Source organism: Tachyglossus aculeatus, chromosome 4 (assembly GCF_015852505.1).
Source record: "Tachyglossus aculeatus isolate mTacAcu1 chromosome 4, mTacAcu1.pri, whole genome shotgun sequence".
Classification (NCBI taxonomy): Eukaryota; Metazoa; Chordata; class Mammalia; order Monotremata; family Tachyglossidae; genus Tachyglossus; species Tachyglossus aculeatus.
This window is the reverse complement of record NC_052069.1, coordinates 113,991,599-114,019,066: the sequence shown is the minus strand read 5'-3', so window position 1 is coordinate 114,019,066 and position 27,468 is coordinate 113,991,599. Positions and strand designations below refer to the sequence as shown.

General features: G+C 48.3%; 1 protein-coding gene across 5 annotated transcripts in view; it reads left to right on the top strand.

The window, feature by feature from the left end:
• The window catches only part of ABL1 (ABL proto-oncogene 1, non-receptor tyrosine kinase), a 183,565-nt gene extending 160,179 nt beyond the window's left edge, over positions 1–23,386 (top strand). For all 5 annotated transcript variants that reach the window (XM_038746022.1, XM_038746024.1, XM_038746025.1 and 2 more), the window contains 7 exons: positions 12,575–12,659; positions 13,240–13,417; positions 15,506–15,690; positions 17,472–17,624; positions 18,302–18,391; positions 18,775–18,939; positions 21,664–23,386. In XM_038746022.1, coding sequence (XP_038601950.1) covers positions 12,575–12,659; positions 13,240–13,417; positions 15,506–15,690; positions 17,472–17,624; positions 18,302–18,391; positions 18,775–18,939; positions 21,664–23,372 — 2,565 coding nt within the window. In that variant the 3' untranslated portion in view covers positions 23,373–23,386. The remainder of the gene's footprint in view (positions 1–12,574; positions 12,660–13,239; positions 13,418–15,505; positions 15,691–17,471; positions 17,625–18,301; positions 18,392–18,774; positions 18,940–21,663) is intronic.
• The last annotated feature ends 4,082 nt before the right edge of the window (positions 23,387–27,468 follow it).

Here is a 27,468-nt window from a genome sequence, read left to right as displayed (position 1 = left end):
GGGCTCAAAAATCACAAATAGCTACCCATTTGCCTTCACTGCAAGCAGAAACTGCCGACCATTGGCTTTCACACCCAGATCCAGCATGCGCTTAGTGCTTTGCACACAGTAAGCACTCAGTAGATACGGTTGACTAGCCCACTCATCCAGTGCAGTGTGTGTACAATATTCAAACCTTAATGCCGGCTTTTGAAATTATTGGAAATAATTAAGGTCCTGAGGGAGGCTTGCCTAATTTTCTGTTGGACTTTGGAGATGTTGAATCCCTGTTTCTTTTTTATAAGGATAGAGAGGCCCCTAGTGTTAACCTGCATTATTTTTCAGTTCCTTTTATCCGAATTGGAGGTCGGTTGAACCATATAGGAAAATGGAGGGAGGCAATTCATGGTGAAGTTTGGAAAAGCCTAGTAAATCCAGCCAATGGCCATGGCCAGAGACCAAAGGAGGGCTTACCACTCCAAGAACTGGCTCCTCCCCATGGTTATGTTGCCGACTTGTCCTTCCCAAGCGCTTAATACAGTGCTCTGCACACAGTAAGCGCTCAGTAAATACAACTGAATGAATGGTGAGCAAAAGCAAGCATTTCTGAAAGTCCTTAACCTATAGCTGGTGTTGGTGAACCCTGATCAGGGGCTCCACTTTTCATTTGGAGCCTGGGGGTGAAGCATTAGGCTTGGGGTGAAGGGAGGAAAAGAGAGGGGAAGAAAATGGGGAGAAGGAGGAAGGGGAGAGAGGAAGAGGTGATTCTCCTCTCCGTCCACTGCTGCTTCTGGGTTTCTGTCAGGAGGGAGGAGTGGAGGATGATTCTCCAGGGCTGCACGGACACATCTGCCTCGAACCCCAACCAGCTGTTGCATCCCGCTCCTAATCCTCCCACAGGGAATTTCCCCTCCGCTCACCGGGAAGCCGACGGGAGCGGGAGCCCCATCGGGCAACACGAAGGCTATTTGGCGATGCGGCCTTTTGGCCGTGGCTGGCGGGGAAGCGAGGCCCCGCTCCCCCTCTCCCCCTTGTCCCCCTCTCCACCCCCCCATCTTACCTCCTTCCCTTCCCCACAGCACCTGTATATATGTATATATGTTTGTACATATTTGTTACCCTATTTATTTATTTATTTTACTTGTACATATCTATTCTATTTATTTTATTTTGTTAGTATGTTTGGTTTTGATCTCTGTCTCCCCCTTTTAGACTGTGAGCCCGCTGTTGGGTAGGGACTGTCTCTATATGTTGCCAACTTGTACTTCCCAAGCGCTTAGTACAGTGCTCTGCACACAGTAAGCGCTCAATAAATACAATTGATGATAATGATGATGAGGCCCCGGCTGAGATTTCCTGATCCACGGTGCCGGGCCCCTGCCGGGTCCGGGAGCGAGACGGGCAGTGGTCCCTCCTCACAGAGCCCCAGAGGGAGGACGGGGCAGGCTGGCTCCGACAAGAGCCAGAAAGGCAGCAGCCCCTGATGCCAACGCATAATTCACCCATGCCTGGCCGGCGCCGTATGTGTTTACCACCCAGGCTTTGGAGTCAGAGGTCAAGGGTTCAAATCCCGGCTATGCCAGTTGTCAGCTGTGTGACTTTGGGCAACTCGCTTCACTTCTCTGGGCCTCAGTGACCTCATCTGAGACTGTGAGCCCCGCCTCGGACAGGGACTGTGTCCAACCTGATAAAGTTTTATCTACTCCTGCGCTTAATACAGTGCCTGGCACGTAGTAGGAGCTTATCAAGTACTGCAATTATCATTATTATTACTACTAATGTAAAAATCCGATCAAAACATGAGGGAAGAAGGCAGTGGTGAGCAGTCAATCAGTGGTATTTACTGGGTGTTTACCAACTCTGTCATACAGTAATAATAATCTAGACTGCGAGCCTGTTGTTGGGTACGAATCGTCTCTATATGTTGCCAACTTGTACTTCCCAAGCGCTTAGTACAGTGCTCTGCACACAGTAAGCACTCAATAAATATGATTGATTGATTGATTGATTGATTAGTACAGTGCCCTGCACACAGTAAGCGCTCAATAAATACGATTAAATGAATAATGATGGTATTTGTTAAGTGCCTACTATGTGCCAGGCACTTTACTAAGCACTGGTATGGATACAAGCAAATCAGGTTGGACACAGTCAGTGCCCTGCACACAGTAAGCGCTCAATAAATACGATTGAATGAATAATGATGGTATTTGTTAAGTGCTTACTATGTGCCAGGCACTTTACTAAGCACTGGGATGGATACAAGCAAATCAGGTTGGACACAGTCCCTGTCCCACATTCATTCATTCATTCAATTCATTCAATCGTATTTATTGAGCGCTTTCTGTGTGCAGAGCACTGTACTAAGCGCTTAGGAAGTACAAGTCGGCAACATATAGAGACGGTCCCTACCCAACAACGGGCTCACGGTCTAGAAGGGGGAGACAGACAACAAAACAAAACAGGTAGACAGGTGTGAAAATCGTCAGAGCAAATAGAATTATAGCTATAGGGGCTCACAGTCTCAATCCCCATTTTCCAGATGAGGTAACTGAGGTATAGAGAAGTGAAGTGACTGGCCCAAGTTCACACAGTAGACAAGTGGTAGAGCCGGGATTAGAACCCACGACCCTCTGTCTCCCAGTCCCGTGCTCCATTCACTGCACCGTGCTGCTTCGAGTTTAATACAGCGCTCCGCACTTAGTAAGTGCTCAATAAATACGATCGATTGATTGACTGTGGGTGAACACTGTACTGAGCACTTGGGAAAGTACAGTACAGAAGGGTTAGGAGATGTGATCCCAGAGCAGAAGGAGCTCACTAAGAATAATAATAATAATGGCATTTGTTAAGCGCTTACTATGTGCAAAGCACCGTTCTAAGCGCTGGGGGGATACAAGGCGATCAGGTTGTCCCATTTGGGGCTCACAGTCTGAATCCCCATTTTACGGATGAGGTAACTGAGGCTGAGAAGTGAAGTGACTTGCCCAAGGTCACACAGCAGACATGTGGCAGAGCCGGGATTAGAACCCATGACCTCTGACCCCCAAGCCCGGGCTCTTTCCACTGAGCCACGCTGCTTCTCTGTCCGCAGGGGGAGGCAGACGTTAAAATAGATTGTCGATGGGGGAAATTGGGCTGACAATCTGTCTTGTACCCATTTTACAGATGAGGCAACTGAAACCCAGAGAAGAGACTTGTCTGTGGTCATCTTGGAGGTCGGAGGAAAGCTGGGACTCTCCTCAGTCCCAGTCTGTGCGTTAGTATAGCAGGGATGTAATAGTCAAACGAAAACAGTACAGTGCCTGGCACATAGTAAGCGCTTAACAAATGCCATTATTATTATTATCATTATTATTATTAATAATAAACACCCAATAACACCTAGGAGTCTATGCCCTTACTTTTGTTCTTACCCCTCTGCCTGTCATTGGTCCCGATGGGACTCCTGCTCCACAGAGTGAAGTAGATAGAGCACAGGCCTGAGAGTCAGAGGTCATGGGTTCGAATCCCGCCTCCGCCACATGTCTGCTGTGTGACCTTGGGCAAGTCGCTTAACTTCTCTAAGCCTCAGTTCCCTCATCTGTAAAATGGGGGTTAAGACTGTGAGCCCCACGTGCAACAACCTGATCACCTTGTATCCCCCCAGCGCTTAGAACAGTGCTTTGCACATAGTAAGCGCTTAACAAATGCCATCATTATTATTATTATTATTATTATTATTATTATTAGTTCTAATCCTGACTCAGCCTCTTGTCTGCTGTGTGACCTTGGGCAAGTCACTTTACTCCTCTGGGCCTCAGTTACCTCACCTGGAAAATGGGGATTGAGATTGTGAGCCCCCCGTGGGACTGGGACTGTGTCCAACCCGATTTGCTTGTCTCCATCCCAGGGCTTAATAGAGTGCCTGGCACATAGTAAGTGCTTAACAAATACCATCATTATTATTCACCCATCCCACTCCCTGCTTCTGCAGCGTGGCTCAGTGGAAAGAGCCCGGGCTTGGGAGTCAGAGGTCGTGGGTTCTAATCCCGGCTCCACCACTTGTCAGCTGTGTGACTTTGGGCAAGTCACTTCACTTCTCTGGGCCTCAGTTACCGCGTCTGTAAAATGGGGATTAAGATTGTGAGCCCCACATGGGACAACCTGATCACCTTGTATCCTCCCCAGTGCTTAGGACAGTGGTTTGCACATAGTAAGCGCTTAACAAATACCAAAATTATTATTATTTTATTATTATTCTGCTCCCTTTGTTGTTCATTCATTCACTCAATCGTATTTATTGAGCTCTTACAGAGCACTGTACTAAGTGCTTGGAAAGTACAATTCAGCAACAAATAGAGACAGTCCCTGCCCACAATAGGCTCATAGTCTAGAAGGTGGAAGGCAGGCATCAATATAAATAAGTAAAATTATAGATATATACACATCATTAATGTAAATCAATAGAATTATAAATATGTCCATATATAGACAAGTGCTATGGGGCAGAGAAGTGGGTAGAGCAAAGAGAGTGAGTCAGGGCGATGGGGAGGGGAGGGGAACAGAGGAAAAGGGGGGCTTAGTCTGGGAAGGCCTCCCTGAGGAGGTGAGCCTTCAGTAGGGCTTTGAAGTGGGGAGCTGTGACTGTTGGACTTCCTACCCAGGACACCTAATTTTTTTTTTAATGTTATTTGTTAAGCGCTTATTGTGTGCCAGGTACTGTACTAAGCGCCGAGGTAGATACAAGTTAATCAGGTTGAACGCAGTCCGTGTCCTACATGGGGCTCACAGTCTCAATCCCCATTTTATAGATGAGGCACCTGAAGCCCAGAGAAGTGAAGTGACTTGCCCAAGGTCACACAGCAGACATCTGGCAGAGACCGCATTAGAACCCAGGTCCTTCTGAGAGCTTCGTAACATTCATTCATTCATTTAATTGTATTTATTGAGCACTTACATTGTGCAGAACACTGTAGAGAAGCAGCGTGGCTCAGTGGAAAGAGCCCGGGCTTTGGAGTCAGAGGTCATGGGTTCGAGTCCCAGCTCCGCCACATGTCTGCTGTGTGACCTTGGGTAAGTCACTTAACTTCTCGGAGCCTCAGTTACCTCATCTGTAAAATGGGGATTAAGATTGTGAGCCCCACGTGGGACAACCTGATCACCTTGTATCCCCCACCCCAGTGCTTAGAACAGTGCTTTGCCCATAGTAAGCGCTTAACAAATGCCATCATCATTATTATTATTATTACTAAGCGCTTGGGAAGTACAAGTTGGCAACCTATAGAGACGGTCCCTACCCAACAACGGGCTTGCAGTCTATATCTCCTCCAGCGCTTAGCACAGTCCCTGGCACATAGTGAGTGCTTAACATCGCATTAAAAAAAAAAGACCTCCGCGTCCCCCCGCCCACACCCGACTGCTCCCAGAGTCCAGCTCAGGGACCCCGGCGTCCGTGGTGAGGATGGGGAGAGCAGCGGCAGAGCTGAGCAGATTGCGAGTTTATTAGTCGGACGAGGGACGAGGGTGAGCTGGCGGGCGGAATGTCACCAGGATCGGGGTCAGATGGCACTTGAGCCGGAAGTTTTCCCGGCCCCCCGTCTTGGGATCCTCCCATGATCCCGAATCGGCCGGGCCGGGGGGCTCCTTCTTTGCCGAGATGGGGTGCGGGTGAGGAAGGGGACGGCCTGGCGGCCCGTCGAGCGTCCGCGGAGACCCCCAGACCGATATGGAAGACGACGTCCCCTCCCAGAGGGCAATGGGTCCATCGTCGTATTTATTGAGCGCTTACTGTGTGCAGAGCACTGGACTAAGCGCTTGGGAAGTCCAAGTTGGCAACATCTAGAGACGGTCCCTACCCAGCGGCGGGCTCACGGTCTAGAAGGGGGAGACAGACAACAAAACTAAACACGTGGACAGGTGTCAAGTCGTCAGAACAAATAGAATTAAAGCTAAATGCACCTCATTGACAAAATAAATAGAATGGTAAATATGTACAAGTAAAATCAATAGAGTAATAAATCTGTACAAACATATATACAGGTGCTGTGGGGCGGGGAAGGAGGTGGGGCGGAGGGGATGGGGAGGAGGAGAGGAAAAAGGGGGCTCAGTCTGGGACACACTGCTGGGGCATTGTTTCTGATGATTCAACTACAAAATTTCTTTTTTTTTGAATGCCACCAAGTTCTGGTTAAGACAGAGGAGCAGCAAATCAACTCACCGTCCCTTCTAGGGGCTCAGCATTTGCAACTTTGCCTCATGACCTACTGGAAAGAACATAGGACTGAGAGTCAGGAGACCTTGTCTCTAATCCCATTTGCCTGCTGCGTGACCATGGACAAGTCACTTAACCTCTCTGTGCCGATTTCCTCCTTTATAAAATGGAAACTAAATACCTGTTCTCCCTCCTCCTCGGACTGCAAGCCCTAGGTGGGACAGGGACTGAGAGTCTGAGCTGATGATATCATGCCCACCCCAGCGCTCAGCACAGAGTTTGGCACATAATAAGCTCCTAACAAATACCGCAGTTGTTATTTTTTGCAGTGTGCCTTGAACTCTGGAAAAGAGAAAGGCGGTTGTACGATTCAGAAGATAATTTATGGGGGGAGGCTAGTATTTCCCTTCCTGGCTCCTGTGATAACTGAGATCTGGGTCCGACCTGGTTCAGGGCATGGATCCCACCTATCTCCTTGTTCACTAATCCATCCATTCAGTCGTATTTATTGAGTGCTTACTGTGTGCAGAGCACTGTACTAAGCGCTTGGAGAGCCCTTTATAACAATAAACAGACGCATTCCCTGTACTTGTTGTTTCTTGGGGGACAAATGACTCCAAGAGTGATCACTTGGTCAAATGATGTTTTCCCTTGAACCACTGTGGGCAGGGAACAGGTAAGTTTGTTGTTATATTGTACTCTCCCAAGCGCTTAGTACAATGCTGTGTACACAGTAAGCGCTCAATAAATACAATTGAATGGACGAGTGAATGAACCACCGTTGTTGGCATGACAGGAAACCTGCTTAAGGTGGGCACCCTGGGCAGAGAGTAGAATTCAATAGCCGCAGACTTTGGCACATAGTAAGCATTTAATTAATAACGCCGTTATTATTAGCCCTGGGTGCTGTTGAGTTTTTAACAGTTTCCTGGGTGTGAGTGTTTCAAATACCAAATTATGAGCTGGAGCGGACATCCAGAAAGATATTGGTTGTGATTGATTTTGCTGGGGAAAAGGGAATAGTAATAATAATAATAATAACAATAATGGCGCTTGTTAAGCGCTTACTATGTGCCAAACACTGTTCTAAGAGGTGGGTTAGATGCAAGCTAATCAGGTTGGACACAGTCCTGGCCCATGAGGGGTTCAGTCTTTTAACAGGAATAAATTCCTAGAGAAGCCAGAGGAAATTACTCCTCCCAATAAACAAATGCAAAGAGAAGACAGGGTAGTTTGCTCCATTCTCCAGAATAGGCTAAGACCCCTCGTTTGGCCCTCTATGCCCTTTTTATCGACCATAAATCTCCAACCATTTTGGCTTTGGCTAGGATCCAGAGGCAGGGTTGACAGATCAGTTACTTCATATAGTAACCATCTGTGACACTAGTTCAGTCTGGGGGGTTGCGTATGTTTATAACAGAAAAGAAATCAGTGGTAGAAGACAAAAAAGACAACTCTTAAATTGCTGAAAATGGAGGTGTGAATAAAAGAAAAATATCTGATGTACCAAAAGTATCACTTTATCTTAAAATACCCCAAATTCTGACGAAAGCAAAAGATGTTTTTCCATACCCAAAAAAAAAAAAAAGAATTAGCTATTCAGACTAAGTGGTTTAAAAGAATTAGCTATTGAGACGTAATGGTTTAAAATGGTTTAAAAAGAGCTTATTTTAAAAGCTCTGTTTCTGGCACCAGCAGGGGGAGGCAAGCCCACACTGATTCTCCGAAGGAAAACTAGGGGATTATTTAATATTTGTTGCCCAGAGAGATTTCCCCGCATTGTTGTGGCATTTTGTGTTATTTTTCTCTCATCGCCACCTCAGATCGCTGTTTTAGCCTAAAGAAAAGGAGCTGGTAATATGCGAAACCCTTTGCACTGTGGCTCATTTATTGTTTGGTTTTTCCAACGTCAAATAGGACTCGGTTTGAGAAGTCAGTCTGCAGAGCTGTCTTGACCAGGCAAGATCCCGGAGGTACCCGTTTTGTACGTGAAGCGCAGCATTGAGCCCCCGAGTGCCATGACCCCAGTGGCTTTTGTGCTCCGATCTTTGAGTGGCAACCCAGGAAATCAAATCACTTTAGGCCCAAACCCCAAATGTTCTGCCGGGCGTTCTAATTAGTTGATTCCCCCAAAGAATTGAAGGTCCAGGGACATGGGGGCCGAAATGAATTCTTTTTCTGAGTCCATTTTATCATAGTAATGATGAGAAGCAGTGTGACTCAGTGGAAAGAGCCCGGGCTTTCCCTTCAAGGCCCTACTGAGAGCTCACCTCCTCCAGGAGGCCTTCCCAAACTGAGCCCCTTCCTTCCTCTCCCCCTCGTCCCCTTCTCCATCCCCCCCATCTTACCTCCTTCCCTTCCCCACAGCTCCTGTATATATGTTTATATATATTTATTACTCTATTTATTTATCTTGTACGTATCTATTCTATTTATTTTATTTTGTTAGTATGTTTGGTTTTGTTCTCTGTCTCCCCCTTCTAGACTGTGAGCCTGCTGTTGGGTAGGGACTGTCTCTATGTGTTGCCGACTGGTACTTCCCAAGCGCTTAGTACAGTGCTCTGCACACAGTAAGTGCTCAATAAATAACGATTGATTGATTGATTGATTGATTTGGAGTCGGAGGTCATGGGTTCGAATCCCTGCTCCGCCACTTGGCAGCTGTGTGACTCTGGGCAGGTCACTTCACTTCTCTGTGCCTCAGTTCCCTCATCTGTAAAATGGGGATTAAGACTGTGAGCCCCTCGTGGGACAATCTGATCACCTTGTATCCCCCCAGTGCTTAGAACAGTGCTTTGCACATAGGCAGCGCTTAACAAATGCCATCATCATCATCATCATAATGACGATATTTGTTAAGTGCTTACTATGTGCCAAGCACTGTTCTAAGTGCAGGGGTAAATACAAGTTAATCAGGTTGGACACAGTCCCTGTCCCACATGGTGCTGACACTCTTATCCCTATTTTACAGATGAGGTAACTGAGCGCAGAGAAGATAAGTGACTTCCCCAAGGTCACACAGCAGACATGTGGCGGAGCCGGGATTAGAATGCACTCCCAGTCCCGTTCTCTACCTACTAAGTCATCCCACAGGAGCTTCCAATGATGTTTCAACGATGTTAAGCATATGTACACAAGTACATATATATAAAATAATGTATTATATATGTTAATATATAATATTATATAATATATTATAACATATAATGATGTATGATGAAATATAATATCTAGCATAATATATACAAATATAATGTAATTATTATATATTAATATAATAATATACACGGTTAATGTACTGTTTTGACAGAGTTTCTAATCTTGTCTCTCAGAGGCCTGCTCTAAGTAACAGTAAACTGTCAAGTGTTCTCACTGGTCCCGCTTCAATAGTAAACTGGTTTAAAATGACACCAGGAGACCAAAACAAGACAAGTTAAGGTTGATCTGGCCCTCTGCGATTCTGTCTCATGTACCCAGCTCGGTGCTTATGTCAGCATATTTCATGGAGACTGACCGAACCTCTCAAAAAATTCTTTCAGAATATCTATTCTAGTAACGCTACAGGGATGTTTGTTTCATGCACTGGTCAGGAATTTCTAACTAGTCAGTATCCATTCTGCCTTCCTCCTGAGAAGAGTGCAGATTTCGGGGCGATTTGAAGAGAAGTGTAACCCCAGCTCTGCCACTTGTCTGTTGCGTGACGTTGGGCAAGTCACTTCACTTCTCTGTGCCTCGGTTACCTCATCTGTAAAATGGGGATTAATCCTGGGAGCCCCATTTGGGACATGGATTGTGTCCAATGTGCTTAGCTTGTATCTACCCCAGTGCTTAGAACAGTGCCGGGCACATAATATCAGTCAATCAATCGTATTTATTGAGCGCTTACTGTGTGCAGAGCACTGTACTAAGCGCTTGGGAAGTACAAGCTGGCAACATATAGAGACAGTCCCTACCCAATAGTGGGCTCACAGTCTAGAAGGGGGAGACAGAGAACGAAACTGAACATACTAACAAAATAAAATAAATAGAATAGATAGGTACAAGTAAAATAAATAATAAGTGCTTAACAGATACCACTGGGGGAAAAAAAGAAAAGTGTCTGGGATACAGTCTCTTTCCCTGGTTCAGCTGGAGGGCTGGGAGAGGCTGTCAAGCTGGGTTTCCCATGACATCATCGTTCAGTAATAATAATAATAATGATAGCATTTATTAAGCACTTACTATGGGCAAAGCACTGTTCTAAGCACTGGGGAGGTTACAAGGTGATCAGATTGTCCCCCGGGGGGCTCACAGTCTTAATCCCCATTTTACAGATGAGGGAACCGAGGCCCAGAGAAGTGAAGTGACTTGCCCAAAGTCACACCGCTGACAATTGGCGGAGCCGGAATTAGAACCCATGGCCTCTGACTCCAAAGCCCGGGCTCTTTCCACTGAGCCACGCTGCTTCTCTGTAGTGGTGGTGGTAATAGTAGTAGTAGTGGTAATGGTATTCATTCATTCATTTAGTCGTATTTATTGAGCACTTAACTGTGTGCCGAGCACTGTACTAAGCGCTTGGAAGAGTACAATACAGCAATACATAGACACATTCCCTGCCCACAATGACCTTACGGTCTAGAGGATTTTTAGAAGGCTTCACGGGAGGGGAGGGTTAGAGCTTGGCAAAGTTGAAGAGGGATTCATTCATTCATTCAATCGTATTTATTGAGCGCTTACTGTGTGCAGAGCACTGTACTAAGCACTTGGGAAGTACAAGTTGGCAATATATAGAGACGGTACCTACCCAACAGCGGGCTCACAGTCTAGAAGGGGGAGACAGAGAGGTTCCAGGTGGAGAAAAAGCTATCCACAGCGGGTTGTAATCCAGGAGAACTGAGGGCATGGGATGTGAGGTGTTTCTATGGCTTTGGGCAAGTTATTGAACTTCCCTCTGCCTCAGTTACCTCATCTGTAAAATGGGGATTAGGACTGTGAGCCCCAAGTGGGACATGGGCTGTGTCCAACCCGATTTGCTTATATCCACCCCAGCGCATGGAACAGCGCCCGGCACATAGTAAGCGCTTAACAAATAGCATAATTATTATTATTTTAATAATTGGTAAGTGCAGATATGTATAAGGTATATTGTTGAGAGGAGGGGGAAGTAAGAGGGTTGGAGGCTGATCCTTCTAGACTGCAAGCTCCGTGTGCTCAGGGTTCTTATATACCAATTCCATGTGTTGTTAATAATCATAATAGTGGTGTTTGTTAAGTGCTTACTATGTGCAAAGCACTGTTCTAAGCGCTGGGGAGGTTACAAGGTGATCAGGTTGTCCCTCGGGGGGCTGACAGTCTTAATCCCCATTTTACAGATGAGGTAACTGAGGCACAGAGAAGTGAAGTGACTTGCCCAAAGTCACACAGCTACTGACAATTGGCGGAGCAGGGATTTGAACCCATGACCTCTGACTCCAAAGCCTGTGCTCTTTCCACTGAGCCATGCTGCTCACGCTGCTTGTTCTTCCCAAGCGCTTAGTACAGTGCTCTGCGTACAATAAATGCTCAATGAATGCCATTCGTTGATGAAACATTTGGCACCTCGTCACTGGTCCAACCGAAATAGTTTTTTTAAAGTGGAAAGTGGTCTGCAGTTACTGGGAACCAACAAAATGAACTTATAGCGCCCACCCGCCCAAAATGTAGCAATCTCTTTACATCGGTCCAAACATGCAAACACTGTGGCGATTTGGGAATTTAATGACTTCTTTATCTCCTCCATTAGTGTCTAATCTATAACAGTTTGCCGTAGTCTGAAGGGGCTTGTTTATTGAACTTTAAAGATCATTTCAGAATTAGAGGCTTCTCCAGGGAGTCCTTTAATGAAACAATCACGAGGTCCGTGTGTCCTATTTCTGCCCTGTTTTGAATCATATTTTCTCCAGTCACCTCTCTCATTCCCACACTACTTTTTCAGAATAGGCAGGGCTGTTTTCCCCCGTCTTGAGAGAGTTCCATGCCGGGTTGTAAACTGATAGGTAAATCTTTTATAAAAAACGGCTTTTTTGAGGCCTTCTCCCTTAATCGGTAGTAGGGCCTTGGATTCAGGGTAATAGTGAGCAGTTTTACTGTGACCCTCCGTCCGGTATAGACCTCTACAGTATGCCATGTCGTGGAAACGTATTCACTGCGCCTAGCAGCCATCGCAAACTGACACCCCTAAGAAGATTTGCCTGGCGGAAGAGGAGGCATTCGTGCTAAGAGTGAGTGATGGGAAAGGAAATACAAAAGATCGCGCCTCACCACTAGCAAACCGGCGCATCGTGACTGTGGAGAAAAGCAACGCAGAGCTGTGCCTGACACTTTAAACCAGTTTTCCCTCTTCTACTTCTCCTTTGCTGAAACTTTTTCTCCTCTTCCCTGCAGGAGGACACTATGGAGGTGGAAGAGTTCCTGAAAGAAGCTGCAGTGATGAAAGAGATCAAGCATCCTAACTTGGTACAACTACTAGGTAAGTGAGAGAAATTCGAAGCGGAGGAACTTTTAATTAAAATCTCTGGGGTGATACAGGTGCCATTAAGGTACAGAAAAGCTGTTTACCATGGGAAGATTTCAAATTCTGACAGCTAATGTCTCCCAAGACACAGCGTTTGAAAGAGGGAGGCATAGTTTTTTTTTGCACGTTCGTCTGTTCTTGTGCTAGCGTCGAAAAAAATCGGGGCACGGAAATCCAAAATTAACCATTGAAGTATAGTTTTCAAGAGTCGTCTTGAGAGATGGGGAAAACATCTCTTTTCCATCGATTTATAGAGGTTTTTTCCCCATAAATGTGATCCAATGACCACATGTTCCCGACGTGGTCTTGCCTTCTGATCTCCGTGGCAGCTCATGGAGGCCACGGCTATCCGTGGCATTTCCCTGTTAGAAATGTTTACTTGAAACACGGTTTCCCCACATTAGAAGTTGGAATTTGAGGGGGGTTCAGAAAGATTCCCAAAAGTCAGACCCCACGAATCCGTTCCCTCTTCGTTAGGGTTGCTCAGTGGAAAATCAGTTGGCCAAGGGGAGTGCTTAAATGTCTCATTCCACAGGGGTCTGTACCCGGGAGCCCCCGTTCTATATAATCACCGAGTTCATGACCTATGGGAATCTGTTGGATTACCTGCGAGAGTGTAACCGGCAGGAGGTGAACGCTGTTGTGCTACTGTATATGGCCACTCAGATCTCCTCAGCTATGGAGTACCTGGAGAAGAAAAACTTCATCCACAGGTATGAACTGTGCTAAGCACCCCATATCCCCACAAGCCTCAGCGTCATGAGGGGGCATTCCCTCTGTAATCCTCTAGCTCTCCAGGCATGAAAGGCAGTTTCCAACTCCTGGCTGCGCTAAGAACCCCAAATTCCCCTTAGAGAAGCAGCATGGCCCAGTGGATAGAGCCCGGGCCTGGGATTCAGAAGGTCCTGGGTTCTAATCCTGGCTCTACCACTAGCTGCTGTGCGACCTCGGACAAGTCACTTCTCTGGACCTCCGTTTCCTTATCCTTAAAATGGGGATTAAGACTGCGATCCCTACGTGGGACAGGGACTGTGTCCATCCTGATTAGCGTGTATCTACTCCAGCGCTTAGGACAGTACCTGGCACATAGTAGGGGCTTAACAAAGGCCATTAAAAAAGAAAAAGGTCACAGCATCGTGGCGGGACATTCCCTCTGAAAGCCTCCAGCTCTGTAGGCTGGATTCATTTAATCGTATTTATTGAGCGCTCAGCATGTGCAATATGGAAGAAGACAGTTCGTTCTGGAGAAAATATATCCATAGAGTCGCTGTGAATCGGAAACGAATCGACGGCCCTTGGTAATGTAAACGGTGTGCAAAGCGCTGTACGCTGCACTTGAGAGAGTACAATATAGCAATAAACAGACACATTCCCTGCCCACGTGAAAGACAGATTCCAACCCTGGGACCTAGCTGGTTGTCGACCCTTGAAACCAAAACACGCACTGGCTTCTTGGTTTAGCATAGTTTGTTGGGCACAGATCCAAGTCTAAATATGGCAAGGCCTGGGCCCTGAACCAGTGTAGTGGTTAATCCCTGGAGTAAGGGATATTTCAATTCTGGGCCGTTCCGGATTAAGTGGCTTATTAAATAAGACTCATAAAAGGTTTCCTTCCTAATAATCACAGTTCCCCGTGAAATAGAGTGCCCATTGTGCCTTTGAGGCCGGCGTTCAGCATTAATGACCTCTTCCCGGAGCTCTCGGCATCGCCTGTACACAAAGTCACGCCTAGCAGCCAAGCTTGTTATTTTGCCCTTTCATCGTGATTTCATTCCCTGCTCATTTCCTCATCATTTGGTTCGGGGATGTTTACACTATCATCTGAATCGTCTCCGTCCCTGAATTAAGCATCTTTGCTGTTTTAAAGGCTGAAGAGTTTTGACCTTCAAAGGGTGCTGCAATTATGTTGGTGCTTTGCATTCCTTACCTCTGGAAATGGTCCGTCTCCTAGCAGAGGAATGACATGTCTTCGATTGAGGCTTGATGGGCTTTGCTGGTGTGTTTTCTACCCGATGTTCTTCTCCATGCCACGGCGGTGACCTTTCCCACCCAATTAACTGAAGTATGAAATCCGAACATGAGATTTCATAGTGAGGAAAAGGAGGATCGTGGTCAAATCCTAGAGGCTCCTCGTATGACATATTTCTTAGGCTCACGTGAGAGGCCGATTCAAATGCTCCCGTCAGTCAAGAAAGCAAACTCTCTGATGCTGTAAATTGAGATTTCTCAACGTTTGATTTGCCTTACACTGCTGAGTTTGTTCCCTCTGCGTTCTGTCAGACTTAAGATGCGTTTCCAAAATCCTATTAAATTCAACCTTTCCGCAGTTAATTTTTCTATGATTGTTGACGACCGAGTTCTCTTAAGTAGAAACGGTCACCTCCTTAATCTGCTGCTGACGAGCAGTCTCTTATCTGGTTTGCCCGACCATTTCATACTTTACTTCCAAGAGGCAGACTGCCGGGCACTCATCACTGGGTGAATGTGGTAGAAAAAAGGAGGCTGATTTTAAGGAGAGAGGGCCTGTTTCTTTTGGAAGGAGAGTTGAGGTGCCCATCGGCAGTAAGAGAGAGGGAAAAGAAAGGAACGGGCAGTTTGCTTTACGTTTTGGGTGGGGCAGAGGGATTCCAAAACGGGCAACTTCACTGAAGTCAAATCTGGGTAAGAGGGTCGGAAGCAGTTCAGGGCAAACTAGCCCAATTCTTCTCTCTCAGTGTTGTGGTTGATTCAGTTACGTTGGCAACATCCAAAACTGAAAAGCAGCTTGGGGCCTCACCCAGCAGATCTTTGTTGTCTTCCAGGGATCTGGCTGCCCGAAACTGCCTTGTAGGGGAAAACCACTTGGTGAAGGTAGCAGATTTTGGTTTGAGCAGATTAATGACAGGGGACACCTACACCGCCCACGCTGGGGCCAAGTTCCCGATCAAATGGACGGCACCGGAAAGCCTGGCCTACAATAAATTTTCCATTAAGTCGGATGTGTGGGGTAAGGATCTGCGTGTCTGCTACTAAAACTAGTCAAATTGAAGTTGGAGAACTTTGTTTTTTTCTTGGGCTCTCTGCTCTTTCTCTCCCTCTCTCTCTCTCTCCCCCCTTTTCCCCCACCCTCTTTCCTTTCTCTATTCCCTTTCTTGGGCTCTCTGTGCTCTCTCTCTCTCCCCCCACCCTTTTCCCCCACCCCCACTCCTTCCCTCCTCTACCCCCAAATAGAAGCAGTGTGGCTTAGTAGATAGAGCATGGACCTGGGTTCTCATCCCAGCTCCCGCCACCTGTCAGCTGCATGACCTTGGGGAAGTCACTTCACTTCTTTGTGCTTCAGTTACCTCATATGTAAAATGGGGCCTAGGACTGTAAGCCCCATGTGGGACCTGGACTGTGCCCTACTCAATTACCGTATATCTACCCCACCGCTTAGTGCCTGGCACATAGTAAGCGCTTAACAAATGCAATTTTTTTAAAAAAAGGAAGGAATGATTTACCAAGGAGCTCTCAATGGGTACCGATCGTTTTCCTCGCTTCTTTCCAACTTTATCATTTCACTCTAAATTTAGGGATCAGATTTGCTTTGGCAGAGAACTGACAGGTTTGCTCCTCACCCCCGTGAGTCGGCTGACCCACGTGCACGAAGCGTGCTTTTATTTGAGAACTACTGCCTCTCGATTGAGCTGAATACGTCCACATCTCCCGGCTCACCCTCCCATTGCTAGTCTTGTTGCTTCCCAAGTCCCCGTGAGTCGGCTGACCCACGTGCACGAAGCGTGCTTTTATTTGAGAACTACTGCCTCTCGATTGAGCTGAATACATCCACATCTCCCGGCTCACCCTCCCATTGCTAGTCTTGTTGCTTCCCAAGTCCCCGTGAGTCGGCTGACCCACGTGCACGAAGCGTGCTTTTATTTGAGAACTACTGCCTCTCGATTGAGCTGAATACGTCCACATCTCCCGGCTCACCCTCCCATTGCTAGTCTTGTTGCTTCCCAAGTCATGCATACAGTCGATGGAGGCCCATAGCGTAGCGTGAGGTAAAGTACTTATTTTGTAACGGTAACATGGAACCCGGAAGAGAGCTGAGGTGCAGGCTGGTCTGTCACAGTTCCAAGGAGTCTACCTCGTGCCCAGCAAAGGCAGCTTTGGTTAATCTAGTGTGACTTCCCTTCATGATATGTTTAACAAGATTTGAAGGCTCTTTACTTCTATCAGAGCATTCTGGTTTGAGGCCGTGGATAATTTAAAGTCTAATCTTACCCTGTCGTATCTCGGATGTGTGCCGGGAAGAGGCTTGCTAAAACGCGTTAGCATCTGAGGTGCTGGCGAGCGTAGACGTCGGAGGAGATAGGGAAGCAGCCTGGTCTAGTGGACAGAGCACGGGCGTGCGAGTCAGAAGGACCCGGGTTCTAATTCTGGCTCTGCCACTTGTCTGTTGTTTGACCTCGGGCAAGTCACTTAACTGCTCTGTGCCTCAGTTCTCTCATCTATAAAGTGGGGATTAAGACCGTGAGCCCAGTGTGGGACAGGGACTGTGTTTAACCCATTTACCTTGTATTTATCCCAGTGCTTAGTACAGTGCCTGACAGTAAGCATTTAACAAATACCGCAATTATTATTTTAATAATAATAATAATGACGGCTTTTATTAAGTGCGTACTATGTGCAAAGCACTGTTCTAACTTGTTGAAGGTTGGTGCAGTAGGCCTGCTTGGTTTCGCCTTGATTAAATTGAAATTTTCAACCACCTCTTCCTGGCTTTTTTTTTTTTCTTTCATTCAGCATTTGGTGTGTTGCTATGGGAAATCGCCACTTACGGCATGTCCCCTTATCCTGGGATTGATCTGTCACAAGTGTACGAGCTGTTGGAAAAAGACTATCGAATGGAGCGTCCTGAAGGCTGCCCGGAAAAGGTCTATGAACTCATGAGAGCATGTGAGTCTCCCCACGGCGATATCAAGAATGAATTCAAGCCAGTGCCCCCCTAACACCAGGCTCGCATCCTTTAAGAATCTCTGTGTCCAATGCCACACGCTTAAGTACAACCGCTTCTTCCAATGTCAAATCACATTCTAGTCAAACAGAGGCATGTTGTCGTAAGGTAATCCCCCTGATTCTGCAGTAGCGTTCTGTCCAAAACATGCAGTGAAAACACATACATCTGTGGCAGAACCGAATGTATTCAGTAATAATAAACAGACCGGTGGGGCCTTTCCAAAAGTAACGAACCAAAAAGGAATTTGACCAAAGCCGAATCCTTCTTGAAGAACATCACAGAGAAATCCTGCTCCTGTTGAATTGCAGTGAGGGGGAGTAAAACCGAATATGATACACAGTAAGAAGGAACTCTTAGTTTTCAGACACCTGCCGGGTCTTTAATCTCTATCCTCTTTTTATTTATAGTTCCTGATGTTTGTAGTAGGAGGGAAGGGAAGTTTTAATGACATTCTTGCCTGGGAAAGGTGGTGTTGAGGTGACAGAAACAGAATGTTTGCTAGTATTTCCACAAATTTTTCATTTAGAGTTCTAGTCCAAAGGTCATGTGTCTGCTGGGCCAAGAGGAGCGATCCCCGGTGACTTTTCTTCGTTTTTTTTTTCCCCTTTCATTCCAGGTTGGCAGTGGAGTCTTTCCGACCGACCCTCCTTTGCTGAAATCCACCAAGCTTTTGAAACAATGTTCCAGGAGTCCAGTATATCAGACGGTAAAAGCCACTTGTCGGTGATGCAGGCTAGGGCATGCTCCAATTTGTTCCACTGCTCCCTGGCAGTGGAACAGCCCTTCCCTTCACTTTCTAATAATAATAATAATGATGATGATGGCATTTATTAAGCGCTTACTATGTGCAAAGCACTATTCTAAGCGCTGGGGTGGTTACAAAGTGATCAGGGGAGATTGAGATGATGGAAACCAGAGGAAAGAGGTGGCCAGCTGCTTGTTTCGGGAAGCCAAGCAGAGGATGTCCCGCTGGCTGAAAAATGTGAAAACTCGGTGTTTAAAATCAGCCCCTCTTCAGTTATGACGGTTGCATATTTTTTGTTTGTTTTCAAGTAAGCCTCTTGTTTTCCTTTCTGTTGATGCTGTTAGAGGTGGAGAAGGAGCTGGGAAAGAAAGGAATACGAGGTGTGGTTAGTAACTTGCTGCAGGCTCCGGAACTGCCAACCAAAACCAGGACATCCAGGAGAGCAGCCGAAAACCGAGATGCGAACGAAACACCTGAAGCCCCTAATCCCAGAGGCCCAGGAGAATGTGGTAAGTCTCTTGGGTCAGTCAATTAGTCGTATTGACTGAGTGCTTACTGTGCGCAGAGCCCTGTACTGAGGGCTTGGGAGACTACAGTATAACCCTAAACAGACACATTCCCTGCCCACAGCAAGCTTACAAATCTGGACGGGGAGACAGACATGAATATAAATAAATTAAAGGGCTGATATGGACATAAGTGCTGTGGGGCTGACTTTGCGGGGGTGGCGGTGAATAAAGGGAGCAGAAGGGAGTGGGATAAGAGGAAAGGAGCACTTAGGGAAGGCCACTTGGAGAAGATGTGCCTCCAATAAGGCTTTGAACTGGGGGGGAGAGTCGTTGTCTGTCGGATATGAAGAGGGTGGATGTTTCCGGCCAGAGACAGGGCGTGGTCAGGCAGGTTTGCAGACAAGGGGAAGTCATATATTGGGCTCTATCTAGAGAAGGATCCGCTGCCAAAATAGATAGCCCAGCCTCGGGAAAATGGAAACTTTCCAGTGGAGAAAGAGACCCTATCATCGGCGACAGGACTGAAGTGCCTGCTTTGTGTAGAACACCGAACTAGGGACTGCAGTGTCCTAGCCTCCCTGCGTGAATCACGACAGAGAAAATGGCTTTGGCAGATTGCGCTTCAGACGGAGGCAGAGGCATTCTAAAATTTAGCGAGAAACAAAATCTACTTTTCTATTATTCAAAGCGTTAGTGGTTCCTGTTTCAGAGCAGATGAAGCAATAATAAATACTGAGCCAAAAGAAAGAGCAGATTAATAGAAAGCACTGAAACAAAAAAGCTCTTAAAAATACAAAAACCCTGCAGTGCAGGCCTGGAGGGTCTTGGTGGCTCCAGAGAACAATGCCTTTCTACTTGAACCTGTCAAGGATTATGGACTGTGGTATCGGTACAGTTGAGATTCCAAAAGATCTTGAGTGCAGTTCTGAGTTGAGCCGTGATTTTCAGAATTTATCGTCCTACAAAGACGCTGGAGGTTTTTCTGTTCGAGGGAAGGGAAAATATATTTTGCCTCTTTCATAACCCTCCCAAGCGCTTAGTGCATTGCTTCACATTCAGGAGGGGGTCAGTAATCGATTAATTAATTGATCGAAGAACAGTAACAGACTCCACAAAAACCACCCCTCCCAGCCTGGCCCCATCCGTTTTCCCCACCTCTCCCCACTTGTCTGCTGTGGTTCTCTGTGGTGTTTTTGCTATCACAAAAGGGTGGGGGGAGCAAACAAGAGAAAGCTGTGGAGCTTCTTTAGTCAAAACAAAATAACAAAAGATCTCTTGTTGGGCCATTAAACACCTGATGAAAGCATTCATTTTGATGGGTAAGAAGGAACTTGCTAGTGAACTCCGTGGATGACTTGTTAGGACCACCTTCCTGCCCCCCATGCTGAAATTTCAGCAGATACTGCCCTTTCCCGGAGCCACCTGCATTGTCCTGCAGGCTCCTCTGTTTTGAGTTGAAGAGTGCTGGCTGAGCAGTCCTATTCCTGCTAGCAGTCCTATTCCTGCTAGTGAAGATTTCTGTCATTCAAAAATGGGGACATTGAGGACGCCAGATACATTTATTATAAACCATGATTCATATTTAAAGAGCTCCCATTTAAAAATTTAAAAAGGTCATCCCCCTCTCCTTCCAGAGTAGAGGCAGCTCACTGTCACCGGGTCTCCATAGCACGGGCACCTCCTCCTCCCAAATTATACCGTTCAGGCCATTCAACTGGCTGACTGGTCGCAGGGTAATAGGTTCCGAATTTCTGCCTGGCGTTGTAGTTGTTTTCACTTGGCCAGATAACCGTGTCTGAAGAATAGAGTGGTGCTTTATTCCAAGTGAATGAGGGGCAGACATAGGAGGAGTGTGGCTTGTGCAGGGAAGAAACCCTGAGAATTACCCCACAGACACATTGGCCCTGAGGTTAGTCAGTTTACCCAGAAGTGCATCTTCTCGCACCCAGGAGGTCGGTGTTCTGAGACAAGCAGAGCTCTGGATGTGAAAGAATGTATTTGTTGAAGTAGACCAGCCTTTTTTTTTAAGTGGTATTTGTTAAGCGCTTACTTTATGCCAGGCACTGTATGGAGCACTGAGGTAGATTCAAGCTACTTACTTGGGACATCCGTATCCCACGTGGGGCTCCCAGTCTTAATCCCCATTTTGCAGAGAGCTGACTGAGGCACAGAGAAGCAAAGTGACTTGCCCAAGGTCACACAGCAGACAAGTGGCAGAGCCAGGATTAGAACCCAGGTCCTCTTGACTCCCAGAATTATTCTAAGACAGATATCTGTATTACGGGGACTAGGAAAGGTAAGAATGGCAGCTATTAACTTCTTTGCTGATTTTGCCCGTGGTCCCCCTCCCAAAAGATTTTGTTTATCACCTGGCTGGGCTGGGTTGAACTGGATGGAACTGGGCTGGCCTCCATCAATCAGTCGTATTTATTGAGCACTTACTAGGTGCAGAGCACTGTACTAAGTGCTTGGGAGAGTCCAATACAACAGAATTAGCACTTAGTAGAGTGCTTAGTACAGTGCTTAGTCCAATACAACAGAATTAGCACTTAGTACAGTGCTCTGCACATAGTAAGCGCTCAATAAATACGATTGATGATGAATTAGCAGCCTGGCCCGGCCCGGAAGCGTGTGTCTCAGTAGCAGGCCTTGACGATAAGGACTCGAAAGGGAAAAAGGAGAGTTTTTCTCTCCAACCATTCGGGTGCTCCCGATTTGTTTCAGATCCGCTGGACCACGAGCCTCCCGTGTCTCCGCTGCTCCCCCGGAAAGAAAGAACGCCCCAGGACAGTGGGCTGAATGAAGACGAGCGCCTCCTTCCAAAAGACAAGAAGACCAACCTGTTCAGCGCCTTAATCAAGAAGAAGAAGAAAACGGCCCCGACGCCGCCAAAACGCAGCAGTTCCTTCCGGGAGATGGACGGCCCCGCGGACCGCAAGGCAGGAGGGGAGGAAGAGACCCGAGACCTCATTAACGGGGCCTGCAGCGGCCCTCCCTCGGACGCGGCCGATGCGACTAAGTTCCAGAGCCCGAGCAACGGGGCGGGCCTCCCCAACGGGAGCGTGTCGGCCAACTCGGGCTTCCGATCTCCTCACTTATGGAAAAAGTGCAGCACGCTCACCAACAGCCGGTTGGCGGCCAACGAGGAAGAGACTAACTCCAACTCGAGCAAACGCTTCCTGAGGTCCTGTTCCGCGTCCTGCGTGCCCCACGGGGCCAAGGACACCGAGTGGCGGTCCGTCACCCTGCCCCGGGATCTGTCCACCGGGCGGCAGTTCGACTCCTCCACGTTCGCCGGCCACAAAAGCGAAAAGCCGGCCTTGCCCCGGAAGCGGACGAGCGAGACCAAGACCGAAGTCGCCGCCCGGGGCACGGTGACCCCCCCGCCCCGGCTGCTGAAGAAGAACGAAGAAGCGGCCGACGACGTCTTCAGGGACGCCGAGTCCAGCCCCGGCTCCAGTCCTCCCAGCCTGACGCCCAAACTCACCCGTAGGCAGATCGCGATGGCGCCTTCCTCCAGCCTGACCCACAAGGACGAGCCCGGAAAGGCCCCTGCGGCCTTGGGGACCCCCGGGACCGCTGACCTCCTGGCGCCAGTCAGCAAGAACTCGCCCGGCGCCTTCGTAGGGAACAGCAAAGCCTCCGCCGAGGAGTCCAGGGCGAGGAGGCCCAAGCACGCTTCGGAGTCGGCGGGAAAGGACAAGGGGAAATTATCGAAGCTCAAACCTGCTCCGCCACCCCCACCATCCTCTGGGGGCAAGTCCGGGAAGCACTGCCACAGCCTCAGCCACGAAACGGCAGGGGACCCGGGGCCCGGGACCAAATCCAAACAGCCGTCTCAGGCGGCCGACCCGGCGAACGGCGAAGCCGCCAAGCCAAACCAGGTAGGGGAAGGGACCAAAAAGCCCGTCCTCCCTTCGGCCCCCAAGCTGCAGTCGTCGGCTAAGCTGTTGCTCTCTTCCTCAACGACTCCGGCCCCCTCGCCCTCCACCGTGCCATCCGCTTCCTCCGCTCTAGGAGGGGACCAGCAGTCTTCCACCGCCTTCATACCTCTCATATCCACCCGAGTGTCCCTGCGGAAAACCCGCCAGCCCCCAGAGAGGATTGCCAGCGGCACCATCACAAAGGGGGTGGTTTTGGAAAGCACGGACGCCTTGTGCCTGGCCATCTCCAAAAACTCCGAGCAAATGGCCAGCCACAGCGCGGTGTTGGAAGCGGGCAAGAACCTCTATACGTTCTGCGTGAACTACGTGGACTCCATCCAGCAGATGAGAAACAAATTCGCCTTCCGAGAGGCCATCAACAAATTGGAAAACAACCTCCGGGAGCTGCAGATCTGCCCCGCCACCGCTGGCGGGGGCCCCGCGGCCACCCAAGACTTTAGCAAACTCCTCAGCTCGGTCAAAGAAATCAGTGACATCGTTCAGAGGTAGCAAAAGCCAGCGGCGGGCCGGTCCAGGTGGACTGCAGAGACTTATCCGTCAACGGCCAGGAGAAACTGAGAGCGGACCAGTGGGACTGGGGCCTCTGGTCCGGGGAAATGGACCCGAGGCTTGCAGACTTTGCCGCTGGGAAACACAAGCCCTATTACTACCTAAACTGTGGACGAGCAAGCGAGATGCACTTTCCTCCCTTTCGAACCCAGGCCCCCCGAGCCCTCTCCATTCGGAGAGTTCCCACGTCTGGGGCCTCGAGTCAAAAGGCCGAGGGCCTTGTTGTTTATGGGGCTTTAGGACCGAGCTTTAAGTTGGAGCGGGAAAGGCAGACACGGACTCGAGTTTTCCCATTCCCCTCGCAGAGGAAGTCCGGCGGTTGTCTTTCTCCTCCCTCCGGCGCCCTGCGCGTTGTTGACAGGCCCGAGTTCATCCCGTAAGGCCTCGTCCACATTCACCTCTCCCTTGTCCCACGAAGGGAACCGATGGGTTTGTTTTTCTTGTGACTCATAAGGTTCAAAAACACTGCAGGAGGGGAGCTTGGAGACATCACCTGCCGGGATCGCACTCTTCCCACTGGGAACCGTGTGCCAAGGGCTGAGGCCTTTCAGCTGGCTTCTCCCAGAGAGGAGAACTCTTGGCTCGTTGGGATAATATCAGTTGTGATCCGGGCGGTCAGTGGTCGGATTCCGACTGAGGGAGGGATAGGCCGAGAAGGATACAAGGTGATTCCCACCCCCCCACCTTTGGCCAACGGCCCTTCCGCGGGCGTCCCGAGGGAAGGAATGGCCATTCCCAGTAAAGTTCAGGGCCACTCCAATTGGGGCGTGAAGTCCCCTGAGGTGGCCAAACCTTCCCCCTACCCCTCCCAAGAGAAGGCCCCGGGATGGGGAGGGCGGAGGGCTGTCGGATGGGCTGACAGGATGCCTTGCGCCTCTTGGCTCTCCCCTTTCCATGGAGTTAACGCTCTGTTTTCCAAACACCACGTGACAGTCTGAGAAGCGAGACGGTGGAGATCTGACTCGTTTCAGGTTGGTTTTCACGCACGTGAAAAGAGCGGGCAGTCTGTGGCAAGCCATTTTCCGGTGTGGCGCTTAGGCGGACGTATCCGTTCGGCCTCCTTGAAGGATCTGCCGGCTGACGGGGCAGCAGCCTCTGGGGTAGAGGGAAGCAGCCGGCGGGGACCCCGTATATTGCACAAAAGAGGGATGTTGACCGCCCCGAGACCCCTACCACACTCAGAGTTTGGAAAAAATGTCTTTTTTTAATTGCAGTGAACCACACTTATCAGTCTAATCTTTCTCTTGGGGTTTTGTCAGGGATTGTTTCAAAAATAAACCCAATTAACGCTCCCCCCTCCCCTCCTTCTCCCCCCACCGCTCCCTGAAAGTATTTCAAAGAGCAGGCTGCCGTCCTTTGTCTTGGGCATTCCTCCTCAGGGACTGCCCAAGAACATAACCGAGTACTGAGGCTGTGACTCACAAGACAGCCACGCGCAGTTTTCTCTGACCTTTCCTTGCACTCCAGCTGCCAGCCTGGGGAAAAGGGCTGAGAGCAATGGGCTGGGGATTCACTGAGGCTCGGCACATTCCTCAAAAAACAGCGGGCCTGACTCTGAATGGTGCCATTTAACCCCTCACCGGTTCGGAGTCCAAAAGAAAATCAGCCCTCCCCTCCCCTCTCCTTCTAACCCCTGTGACCCTGTGGCGTTTCCTGCATTATACGATTTTTACGCTAATCACCTTAACGTGTATTTTACTTTTCTGTTAGGAATGGCTTTAAAATGGTTTCCTCTCTCGATTCCTTTTATATTTTCACATCACCTCTTTGCCCTCACAGACTGCCGTGACTTACACTCTGAAGATGTAAAAACATCACCAGCTGCCTTTCAGACAAACAAATCTCACACTCACAACACACACACACACACACACACACACACACACACACACACACACATCCACACACAACTGTGGACTCTCTAATGAGGTACTGTTTCTTTCTTTTGTCGATAACATAATTTGCCACTATATTAAGCATTTGTATCTTGGTATTACACTTTTATAGACGTGTCCTTTTATAAATGTGTAAATAGTTTTCCCCTGTTGTCCTTTCTGTAATACCTATGGTGCAGTTTTATCTTCTTTTTTTTGGGGGGGTGTGGGTGGGTCCAACACATTTTGTTCCTGTATGTCACTCTTCATGTTTTCAGTGTTCTGGGGGGGGGGGGGTTGGAGGGGAGGTTTGTTTTTGTTTTTTAATCCCAGTCTTTCTCCCTTAGTATTTTTTAAATAAATCAGTGTCGACAAAATCAACGTGGGTCTGTGATGAATTTTCTCTACCCAACTTTCTTTTTTTTCCAGATTTATCCAGGTTACTTGGTGGATTTGTTTTATTAAGGAATTAAATATACGGTCTACCAGAGTCAGGGGAGAGGGCCGGGCCCTTTGTAATGCATCCGCATTTTCCAGCAACAAAGGTGAATGCCAATCCTGCGGGTGGCACAGGGACGAAGTCGGGTTCCACTGGCCGTGTGTTTCTGGGTTCAAGGTTCACTCCATCCTGAGGGAATCCCCTTCTGCTTCGGGATCTGTTTCATCCGATGCCGTTATCGGCCGTGTGACGGGATTCTGTCCCCTGTCCTCCACCCGGCCCTCCGCTTGCGGAAGAGTAAACTCACTCTCACTCTCCAGTTGGCCCCCACACAGCCCGAACCCCTGTTATCCGATTTCGGCATTAGGCTGAGAAGGGAGTAGCCAGATTGCTTTACGGAGCTGTGTTAACTTTCAGGCCGTCAGTCCAATAGGGCACAAGAAGAGATCGCATTAATAAATGGGACTTTCCCGGCCGGCCTCACCTCCGGCTTCACTTTGTTCTGTCTTTGCCTTTGAAACAACTTTCTTCTACTCCCTGTCAGTCCTGAAGCACATTTTGTTCACCTGAATCTGACGCGGCATGTCCCGGTTTTTTGCGTGTGAACGTTGAATCGGTCCAGAGTGCTGTCTTTGTGTGTATTAGAAATGGTAATGGTTACCATTTGCAGACCCCCATCCCCGCCACCCACAGAGCAGGGGCTGTCAGGTGGGACTCTGATTCTTGTGCACATTACAAGAGCCTGGACTCTGTGCAACACTGGCCGACGGCTGGTAAAGTAGAAATTGGGGAAGAGGGTCGAGCCCATTGATAATAATACTTATTAAACCAGTAGACTTGTCAGAGGAATGCCTAGCCTGCTCACCAAAGCATATAGAAAAGTACGGCTCAGTGAAGCTCTGCTAAAGGAACACCAAGGTGGGATCTAGAGGAAGAGGAGAGTGACGGGACAAAAAATTGTCATGAATCAGGGGCTGCCGCATTTCTGTTTCTTCTTCGAGAGAAGCAGCGTGGCTCAGTGGAAACAGCCCGGGATTTGGAGTCAGAAGTCATGGGTTCAAACCCCCGCTCCGCCAATTGTCAGCTGTGTGACTTTGGGCAAGTCACTTAACTTCTCTGTGCCTCTGTTCCCTCATCTGTAAAATGGGGATTAAGACTGTGAGCCCCCCGTGGGACAACCTGATCACCTTGTAACCGCCCCCCCAGTGCTTAGAACAGTGCTTTGCACATAGTAAGCGCTTAATAAATGCCATTATTATTATTATTATTATTCTGGATTTTTGATTGAGTGGATGAACAGAAATGGCTCAGAGCAGTGTTTACCCAGTCTTGATTCTGTGTAGGCCTGTGGGATTCTTTACGTATCACAGAGTTGGTTTCTACTTATCATCCCTGAGGAGTGGTTAGGGAAAGTAGTATAACCGGGCTTTTTACAGAGTAACTGTGGAGTATCTTCTGGTCGTTGAACTTGCTGGTGTGGGCGGGCAGCCGTAATAATAATAATAATAATTGTGATATTTATTGAGCGCTTACTAAGTGTCAAGCACTCTTCTAAGCTCCGGGGTAGATACAAGTTTATCAGGTTGGACACAGCCCTTCTCCCACAGTCTAAGGAGGAGGGAGAATAGGGATTGAATCCTTATTTTACAGAGGGGGAAACTGAGGCCCCCAAGAAGTGAAATGACTTTCCCGAGGTGACACAAAAGGCCGAGCCAGGGTTAGA